Here is an 11,215-nt window from a genome sequence, read left to right on the forward strand (position 1 = left end):
GCCTCCTACCTTATATGTCTTTAGGGAGAGAGGCGACTGGAGTTGTCACACGGCTGTTGAGGATTGACGGTGTTTTCCAAGGCATGCTGTATGGAAAACGCTCATCGCCTCTTTGAAAAACTCTGCCCTGCATGGGCTTCGGGTTCCTGGCACAGGCCAAACTTGAACCCAGGCTGTTGCATTTGTGATGAACATTTTCCACAGCTGTAACTGTGAGGCAGAATCCTGGAAGCAAACTAACTCGGGCCCTTCTGAGCTGGTGGCTTAACTACGTCTCTAGGGTGTCACTGATTTTATCAGATCTCTTTATTACCCTTTTGCAACATTGGGTCAATCGCTCCCTAACCACAGCTTTCAGTGTCTCCATACCCCATTCGGGCAATACCAAGTGCCAGCATCTGGAATTGCACAAACAGTAAGTGCAACACTTTATACAGCAACACCAGGAAAAGACAGGCAGGGGATCTCTTGTAAATATTTCATTAAACAGTGAAACACAGAAAGATGTTGTCTGAACACAGATTCATTTTTCTGAACAGACAATAAGGTAGGGAAATAGTCATCTTAATCCCCAGTAATTATTGCTGTGATAGAATGTCCCCAAAACACACTTTCTCCATGTAGCCCTTTGAAAAAGAAGTTTCTGCAACATGGGGGGTGGGGAAAGATAGGTGGTTGGGGCCAACTTCTGCCCTCAGATGCATGCACATAGCTCCCACTGATCACATGTCTGTCGGATGGGAAAATTTGGCTCTTAGAAAGCTATGGTTTGAGCATTGGCTTGCTAAACTCAGGGTTGTGAGTTCAATCCTTGAGGGGGCCATTTGGGGATTTAGTTGGGGATTGGTCCTGCTTTGAGCAGGGGATTGGACTAGATGATCTCCTGAGTCCCTTCCAACCCTGATATTCTATGATTCTAGTCTGTCATCTGAGTGAGATAGGTCTAGTGCTTTATAACATGAGGCGAAGCATGAGAATTTTCAGGCCAAGTGTTTTTGAGGTTCTTTCTAAAGTTATAAGGCAAAAATCAGGCTTAGGCTAGACTATTGGTTAATCATAGGCCCTGATTTTGTAATGTGATGGACATGGGTGGAGCTCTCTGCACCTACATGGCACCCTGCTGAATTGGACTCTGTGTGGTTGCTACTGTCTGCTCACATGCATTCCACAGCAGGGATCTCATGCATCTTTGAGAACTCCTTCTACTTGTGTATATTAATTCCTACCCTGAGGAGACCCATCATCTCAATGGGAGTACTCACAGTAGCAAGCACCACATCTAGTAGAAAGTGTTTGCCTTGCTGTGTCTATAGCTATGGAGCGATGGCTCCATAATACATTGTTTTTCTGTAAATCTGTGGCCCTGGGAAATCTGGAAATTCCATATCCCTGCTAGCTGGCTGTTTGATTTAACCATGGAATTAGACCAACATTCAGAAAACAAATGGGTTAGACAGAGCTCAGTTCTCTCGCCACTTCATGCATGACACTCCCATTGAAGAGTATGGTTTTTATTGGTAGGTTTCTGAAGAGAAAAAAAAAAGGAACAACTAGAATGGCTCCCAAGGAGGGTGTCTTGTGGGAGTTTCATGCGCAGAGCAGCTACAGAATCAGGCCATTAGCTGATGGTTTGTTTGTTTGTTTTTTAAACTATGAACAACCCTTCATCGATATCCTATTTCTCTGAGAGCTTTCAGCACTGGTTCTGACAAAACACAGAAATTCATGCGCCTTTCAATGCATGTATAATTTGCATATGAATTCTCATACAGAGACTTTACCCATAAGTACCTGGGTAAAATTTCATGATGAGATTTATCTCCATTAAGACAATTGCTGTTGTTCTCCCCACCCCCACCCCAAAGCCCCTTTCTCTGCTAATTATATCTTATAAGTCCCTCACTATCTAAATCCAGACATTAACATTTTGTTACCTACATTCTGTAGTCAGACGTTGCAAAGATATCTAACACATGTTATAAAAGTTATTACTATGGTACTATATATAAACAGCTTTGCATAAGAGAATAAAAGTCTGCCATATTTAGAAAATGCAGGTGCTATGTAAGCCCCTTTTTGAAAGAAAGAACTTAGCTCAGTTTCCTTTGAAGAACCAGAGACTTGAAACTGAAAACTTTATTAATGCCATTGTCTCCTTGTATCAGCAGGTTCCAGAGAGATTCCTGGAAGTGGCTCAGATCACGTTACGAGAGTTTTTCAATGCCATTATCGCAGGCAAAGATGTTGATCCTTCCTGGAAGAAGGCCATATACAAGGTCATCTGTAAGCTGGACAGTGAGGTCCCTGAGATTTTCAAATCCCCAAACTGCCTACAAGAGCTTCTTCATGAGTAGAGATTTCAAAAACTATTTATGAATGTATGAGAAGTAGCAGTCCCCTTTTGATGCCCAAGTTGTGTGTGTCTTTATTTTAATTTCCTATATAGGTATATCATATACATATGTATGTGTATGAAATCAGACTATAGGGGGCTTTTTTTTTTCCGGTCAGTTACAAGGGGGAATAGTTATTTTACTTCACCCTTCAGTTTACTTTTGCCCAAGACCCTTAACATTTGGAGAATAAATGGGGTTAATTTTCAGGGAGAAGAATTTTGAAGTGTGTAAAAGCCTGTCTTAGCAAGTTAGGGCATTATGTTTAAAAATGCTTTGTCAGATTTATTTGCTTGCTGCAAAGTGGCATTTTGTCTGAGTGAGACTCATGTCACGGCACAATATTACAAACAATGAAGTTTATATTATGTTTATACTGCTAAAGGTCTGAACTCTGTGAAGTTACTTCATAAGCTTAGAGCATTATTTTATTTTATTTTACTTTGCTTTTTAACACATAAGGTAGATTTTGTTGCATATGTTTAAAAACTACAAACATCCATTTTAGGTTCTCACTCCAAAAAGTGATACCCCAAAAAGGCAAACCCTATTCTTCAAGCTTTCCCTTACAGGAATAACATGTACCCTGCCCCAGTAATTAACATGCCAGGTAATTTTTTTTTTATTGAGGCAAAGCAATTTTGCACAAAACAGATACTATTCTTGCAGGGGGAAGCCAGTAATTCATGCACAATATTGTATCAACCACACTAATTTTATAATATGGTCAGCTTACTAAACCGGAAGCATTTCACTCTCCATAAAGTAAAAACAAAACCTTTCATCATGCTATATTGCTGTGTGTTGGTCATATTTTAATTGGCTCTTAGCTCTTAACATTTATTCTTTGCTCAGTTTTTTTTTCCAGGCATAAAAAGATTGCTGCCTATATTTAATAGTTAGTATTTTGCCCTGAAAAGCAATTTTTTGAATTACCTTTATATAGCAAAAGAAAGCATTTTAGCCCAAAAGCTCTGAGGCCCTTTGTTTGTAGCTGTAAAATATAATCAATCTTTACCTAGTCACAAGCATAAAAAAAACATTTTTATAAAAATCCAGTAAACCATACACAAAATTTACAGCAGAGTTAAGACGGCCAAATTTAATCTTTGCATTACTGTTAAATGCATCATCAAAACCAAATCTGTCTGATCAGAGTGCCACATTTGTGTTCTAAAGCGGAAGACGGTGTTGACCAAAATATGAGTACAGTGTAAAGTATATGAAAGTTTTGGATTCATCTGAATGATGTGTCACAATGTGTGAACATAATGCAAGAAAGCTAGCTGCTAGTTTTTATGCTTTCTTCAATGGTTCTCATTTTTATTTTCACATTTTCAAAAAGGTATAGTGTCCAATAGTTTGGGGGGGGTTTTAAAGATTCTATGGCACTGTGTATTTGTTATTTTCTCTCTCATCTTTTGCACAGATGCAGTAAGAATTTATTGTTATTTTGAATTGTATTTTCCCCTTAGGTAATTAGATACAAATCTAGAGAAAGTTACAGAATAGCCAGTAATATTTAGACCATCTAGGACATCAATATTTTGTGTCTTTAACTTTATTTTAAAATTGCATTTTGACTTTGGAGAGTGAAAGTTTACCCATGTGACTAAAGAGCTGACCTGATCATTGCAATTTCACTTCATTTACAAATACTGCTGATAGACAGAAATGTATGAAAGCAATTATTGTCAGCACAAAGCCTTAAAAACCTGCTGACTTCAAATTAAACAGCACAATCCTGCGATGCCCTGTCATTATTTTCAAGTACTGGCAGTATCTGTGGAGTATAGGCAATGCAGACAATAGCATGGGATGAAGTGCCAACATTTTCACTATGCATTAAAAGCAAAACAAATCTTCTTGATCTTAAACTCCCTGTGAGTACCTAATACTGTAGGCATCCATAGAGTAGACAGCATGCGTCATTCTTTTATTTTGTGCATGATTTGGTAACTATTACACTTAATAAAGATGTAAATCCAATCAATTCCAAGTAAGAAAGAAGGAAAATTGTGTTCATGCACTTTTTTTTTTCTTTTTTATTGTTATGAGAGGAAGGGGCATAAAATGCTCAAGTTCTAATACGATTAGTTCGTCACTGGCAACCCATCAAATACAAAGTATAACACTGCATTGCCTCCTTGGACATCATAAAGTAAAGCCATACTTTAGTCATACTACATGGACACATTACTAGATACCATCTTGATCTGTGATATAACCATTACTTTTATTATATTATATTCTTATTCTTATTATTATATTATTTGGCTGCAATGTGATTCTAATAATCTAAATAAGTGAAACTGTGTACTCAACACTAGATGTTGTTCCATTTATTTATTTATTTATAAATAGCATAATCTCAATAGTAAATGAGGCATAGGAATTAAGAGTAGAAATTTAATTTTAAAGAGAAAAAAAATCAGTTTTTTGACCTGGAAAAAAAAATGGGATCATTGCAGTTATGGTGATTTTACTGCATTATAGCCATATTGCCTTTGTGCCTCCCAATGCATTTAAAAATATAAATATACGGCATAACTCTTACTAAATTGTAAATAGAAATCAGAATCTTTCAAACAATCTCAATACTGTTTACTTAAAAACAATGGCTAAAAGGCAGGAGGCTACTTTTATTGTAACGAAAAAAGTTTACGTAGGGAAAGAATTTAAAAATCCATGTAGAAATCCCTTGTTGCCATTCATTTACTGCTAATTCAGATTTATTTCTGCATATGAACTTGAGGTTGTAGTCTGTGCCTAGACCTTAAATGCACCAGCGGAAGGATTAAAAAAATCCTTCAAAATACCAGTTTTTTCCCCACAAGTACAATTGTTCTTGTGCCTTCTGTGGCTTACAATTTTCATCTTTTAAACATTTTTTTTTCAATTACTACAGCTGCAATAAACACTAGATTTTTTTTTCCGGCTGTTTGACATAATGTTGATAGCTATGCATATTTTGTGTCTTTTTAAAAAATTAAAAAAAAACAAAACAAAGCAGGAGAATACGTTTTTGAAGAAGAGAATTTTTAGAACAGTTTGATAATGCAAATTATTTTTTTCTCAATTGTTTGAGCAGCATTCAAGTTTTGAAAATTCTTGTAGAAGCCAATTTTTTGTAACTGTGGTGCAAATCTTGTGTTTTCTTAGCATATTGAAAAGTAGTATAGAAGCAATATTTCATACGCAATATCTATGTGTATACATATACACACACATATACATACATGTAGACATTACATAGATATGTTTTTATGTATATACACACATAAAATATGCGTATGAAGTGAAAAGCTTACCTTTTTCCTATCTAGATTAAGAACCTATTTTAGACATTTGTTATGTTTTGTGAAAAGAATGTTCTATTTGAAATTACAAAACATTTAATTCTTACTGTATCTCTGGTTGTTTAATGGGAATGTTTCACACTAAATGGTAAACATGTGGAAGATGTTAGAATGTAGTAATTATTTAAGGAAGTGTTCACCCATGTATTCCTGAGGTTTGCTTTGTGCCTCTGAGTATTATTTAATTAAAAGTGTTTTAAGTTTGCAGAATCTTTGTTACTGTACCAGGTATGTGGGTGAACATCGAAAACTGAGGGGAACTTTTATAAAGCAATGTAAATATTCAATCTTATGGTTGTTCTTACATAAAGACATAAGATTTTAATAACTACATTCTGAAAACATCTGCTGAAATTTATAAGAAACACTACAGTAACTGTATAGATAGTTGAAAGCATTCTTGAAAATCCAGCTCTCTACTTTTAAATGATAAGTCTCTTTCATCAGATGTCAAGGGCATAGGTGATACAGTTTCTGTACAATTACACAATTTTTTTCTATGTACATGAAGTCATTTAATAGCAAAATGTTTTTTCCACAAGTTAATATTAACTAAGAAATAAGGGTGAAGATTTTGTGGCTTTAAAGATAGGATTTTCACCAGCAGCATTGAAAGATATATATATATATAGAAAAAAATGGAAAGTGGTTTACAAAACCCCCAAAATGAGCACTGTACATGAGAAGTGAAAGCAAAAACTATATTTGCCATGTGTATTATATAGAAATCATTGGTGTTAATAGTGCAAATGTTTCCTTCTGGTACCAACTATGTGTTTGAAAATTCCAATAAGCATTGTTTTCAAAAAGCTCCCCTTAAGGAATGTAACTGGTTTATATGAGTAAGCAGTTACTGTATTGCACTTAAATGTTCTGTTGAAGGAAATGCAATTTTGTTTTCTGTAGAACTGTTGGTTGTAAACCATCTATAAACTGAAGCTGAAAATGCTCATATTTAGAGCTGGGATGAAAACTGGTATTTAACCTTTGCATCTTCTTAGGAATATCATTTTTAATGTATGAAAGGTGGTGGCATTGTGACTTTTTAGTCTCTTCATCTGAGCCACAATCACCTCTCTCCCCTAAGCAGCCACCTTCAAAAATGCACAATTGTACTAGGATACGTAGAAGCAAATCTAGAAGAAACAACAAGCTTATATTTTACCTAAAACCCATCCTTGCTGCAAATTTTAAAATGCATTAAAGTACTGCTCAAGTGGGGAAAAAACCCAACAACAAACACTATAACAAGAATTTGTTATTTTCATGTAATATGAAATCAGGAGTCAGAAAAATGCATCTTAAATTGGTTTTACTGCTGCCCAGAAGAGTCAAAGGTTAAGGTTTAAACTGATATTGTCCCAGCCATTACTCATATGTATATAGTTACAAAAGTGACAAAACACTGCCTTTATATTATTTAGCAATATGTTGTAAATAGCATTATTAAGCTCTTTTTTGTAATAAAGACCCTTTAATTTGAAGATAGAACAATAACTGAACTGATAAAGTCAATTTTTGATTTTTTTTTATTTTATTTTTTAGCTAGAGGCAATTTCAACTGTGGATTTTTTGTTGTTGTTGTCTATTGTTCTGAAGACTTTGCATAATTTATTGGTTTAATTTATCCTAATTTATTTGATGAAGGTGTACAATTTTGTATTACCAAGGATGTACTGTAATATTAATTGATGATATGATAAAAACAATGACTCCCCTGTCCATATGGAAAAAAAAGTGCAGTAGACAATTGATTGAAAAAAAAGTTACAATTCTAGCTTGGCAGCTACTAAATTAAAAAGAAAAGAAACAGGAAAAAAAATTGGGGGGAGGGGGATTTTATTTTGTGTGTTTTAAGCTTTTGTATACTCTCCAGACTTTTACCTTTTTGCTTTGTACCACTTAAAGGATACAGTAGTTCAATTGCCTTGTGTGCCTTCCATCTTCTCTAAACTGAATGTATGTGCAGTATATATGCAAGCTTGTGCAAAATAAAATATAAATTACAAGCTCATTGCCATTGTTTCTATTTCTTTCTAAAAATATTTCTGCATTGAGTCCCACATCACTGGAATCAATTTACTGTGAGAGATTGCAATCCCACTTATGGTTACTTCCCCCTACTCCCCACTTTGGAATTATTTGTTAATGAAACCTATCTTACAAAACTAATATATATTTCCTATGGCATTTGGGATGCCTACAGTAAACAGCTGTATTCTGCTCCTACAACTTGCTGCTGTTATAATGGCACCTTAGGCTCGGATCCTGTAAACACTTATGCACATGCTTAACTTTAAGCACATAAGTGGTATTCATGTACTTAAATGCAAAGAAACCCTATAAAGTCTCCATCCCGCAAATACTTATGCACCTGTTTACCTTTAAATTCGCCATTATAATTAAAAACATAAACACAGTAATTGTCATACTGGCTCAAACCAACGATCCATCTAGTCCAATATCCTATTGGCCAAGATGTAAAACCTCCATAATGCATGTAATTTTGCCATTTATCACACAATTTTTTTTCCTGCCTGCCTGATGAGCAGGTCATGTCCTAAAGCATTAGAACTGACAGTCCTTTAGACCAGTTTTAGCTAGAATAATCTCAGAAGCTAGTTTTATTCATGATAGCATTTAATCATTTCCCCAGTATATTTGCTTCATCAGTGTCCTGTGACAGTGAGTTCCACAAGTTAGTTAGATGTTGCATAAAGAAGTATTTCCTTTGACATGTTTTATGTTTGCACCTTTTATTTCATCAACTTTCCCCTTGTTTTTATACCATCATAAAAGAAGCAGCACCCACATGGCAGCATCTATCATTTTATCATTTTAAATACATCTATTAGGGATCCTCCTTTCCAAACTAACTAGTCCTCAGCATGTGATGCTGTCCTTATGCAAATCAATTCCTTACATGCTATACCTCCAATAATTTGAATTGTTCTTCTCTACACCTTGACTATTTCTGAAGTTGGTTTTGATTAGTTGGTTGTTTTGTTTTTTTAAGATGAGAAAAACAATGTAGCAATCAAGGTAGGAATGTATCATTGGTTTACATTAAAATACTTCTGTATTCTTTTCTTTCCCTGTCTTAAGTGAGTCGAGCACCTGATTAGCCTTGAACTGATATACATGGGCTTTTATAGGGTACTTTATTTTCAGCACGCAGTTGTTGAAGATGTTTGGTTTTTTTTTAAAGGAGAAGTGTCTTGTAAATCTGTTTTCATCTAAGATCATTTCTTCTCAGATTTTTGAGTGATGCAGCCTTTAGAGACCACAGCAATGATCTGAGGGCAGTATATAGCCTTTAGCTTGCATTCAAACTACCAAATGAGTACTTATGTCTCCACCCGTGATTAAAACTGTGGGTCTTTGAAAGCTCTGTGGTTCAGTGTAATCATACTATGGGTGAAAACCATACCTGGGATAATGTCCATTAAAGGCAATGGAATTACATCCCTAAGGCCAACAGTGATTTCAGTCTGAGATGTTCTCCTTTGACCTGTATCACAAATAAATTCACTGGTGGTTCTCTTTTCACTCCCCACTTAGACACATTACAAACCCACCACACCACTGGTCAGGAATCCTGCTCCTCAGGACTATTTCTTAAGAAACTGGCGGACACATGGGAATTCGCTAATTTTCTGGGTTATCTGGGGGGCTGTCAACATGAATGATGGAGTCTGACAAGATTAACAGGAGGGCTGTGCTGAGACGCTAACCTCAGCCACTCCAGAAAGCCTTACCTTCAAACCTGTGCTCCTATGGCTTCAGAACGGCCATAAAGTCCAGGAGAAAGCTGTTATGGGACCCCAAAATGGCTAAATGCTGGGAGGGGTAGCTAATGAATAAGAGCAGGCAAGCAAGGCGAGAGAGGCTAGCCATTTGTTCAGCTAAGGGCAGAGCAGGGGGTTATGGAAGAAATGAAAATTATGTGGGACAGCTTGTTTTGAAGAGGGGGAAAAAGGGCGTTTACTAGCTCAAAGAGAGTGGCATGTCTTGTGTTGAGGCTGGCATTTGGGGGAGATAGCCCTCAGGTACCAAGAGAGGGTACCTCAGGGTCCCAAGTGCTAAGGTGCGTTGGCAGAGCTGTATGCATAGTAGCTACCACCATTCAGCCTGTCTGTAGACAGTGCAATTAGCCCCTCAAAAAGTCTGTCATGACATTTCCCCCCAAAAATAAATCTATTCTTTGAAATACAAAACACTGTTTCTCATTTTACCCTGCATTTGGAAGTGCAAAGAGGTTCAAACTCAGAGCACTGGGTACCCCAGAGCATTGGGGAGGTTCAGATCTAGACTGGAACTTTGCAACTAGCCCCTATCTTTATAAGCAGCCAAGCCAAACTCCCCTGGCGCCAAATGCCCTGGACATTTGGAGAAGTTCAGTGCCACGCTTTGCAGCTCTATTTGGAAGTTCCTCCGTGCTGCTATGTGGAATTTTCCAACTAGGTCAATCTCTCTGTCATTGATAATAACACTGAGACTTAATAGGTCTTCCCCCATCACTAGTTTCTACAAGACCAAATGCAGAATGTTGCACTTTGGTTTGTGCATGCAGGGGTTAATTGCTCTCATTCTCTTGGTCTCTACCCCTATTTATGCCCAGTCTAGGCTGTGCCAATACAATTTCCATGGAGATGATCATTCTGAGTCTTCCTTCTCTGTTATGAATTGACTGTTGAGTTGCTAATCTATTACCATCTTTTGGACATGAAGGGAAATAAATGTCACGCCTCGGGATGCATTGCAGCATTTCCCCCAAACAAAAGGAGCTGATTCTATGCAGGATTACCTTTCTTTTAAAAAAAAAGCTCAAAGGATGTACCATATATAAGAATACAGCACAGACCAAAAGAGAAAATAAGATACGTGCTTAAACATATTGTTTAGTAGCTGTGGAAAACATACTTTGTGGTACCATAATTCTTAAAGTCATCTTAAATAAACTAGATGGGGCATGTTTTTGTTTTCCCCCTTGGTCTGAGAGAGTATGTCTACACAGCATTTTGGAGCCTCCCAGCCCAGGTTAACACTCTAAAAATAGCTGCATTGTCAGTGGTTTGACATTGTGGCTTAGCCTGGAGCCTGAGCTCTGAAACTTCCCCCTCTCCTCCCAGACTTCAGACCCAAGACAACATCAAAACACTGTCTACACAGCTATTTGTAGAGCACTAGAGCAGTGATTCTCAAACTTTTGTACTGGTGACCCCTTTCACACAGCAAACCTCTGAGTGCGCCCTCCCCCGCCCCCCTTTATAAATTAAAAACACTTTTTAATATATTTAATACCATTATAAATGCTGGAGGCAAAGTGGGGCTTGGGGTGGAGGCTGACAAATCACGCTCGCCATGTAATAACCTCGTGACCTGCTGAGGGGTCCCCCCCCCCCAGTTTGAGAACCCTTGCACTAGGGACAACCTGTCCACCTTGTCAGGGTGTGGAGACAT

General features: G+C 37.0%; 1 protein-coding gene across 7 annotated transcripts in view; it reads left to right on the plus strand.

Moving 5' to 3' along the window:
• PROX1 (prospero homeobox 1) overlaps positions 1-7,766 on the plus strand; it is a 54,158-nt gene extending 46,392 nt beyond the window's left edge. For 4 of the 7 annotated variants that reach the window (XM_039531517.1, XM_039531523.1, XM_039531520.1 and 1 more), the window contains one exon: positions 2,166-7,766. In XM_039531517.1, coding sequence (XP_039387451.1) covers positions 2,166-2,354 — 189 coding nt within the window. In that variant the 3' untranslated portion in view covers positions 2,355-7,766. The remainder of the gene's footprint in view (positions 1-2,165) is intronic. The other 3 variants (XM_039531521.1, XM_039531525.1, XM_039531522.1) reach the window with 2 other exon arrangements.
• The last annotated feature ends 3,449 nt before the right edge of the window (positions 7,767-11,215 follow it).

The sequence above is a fragment of the Mauremys reevesii genome, linkage group 3 (assembly GCF_016161935.1).
Source record: "Mauremys reevesii isolate NIE-2019 linkage group 3, ASM1616193v1, whole genome shotgun sequence".
Taxonomy (NCBI): domain Eukaryota; kingdom Metazoa; phylum Chordata; order Testudines; family Geoemydidae; genus Mauremys; species Mauremys reevesii.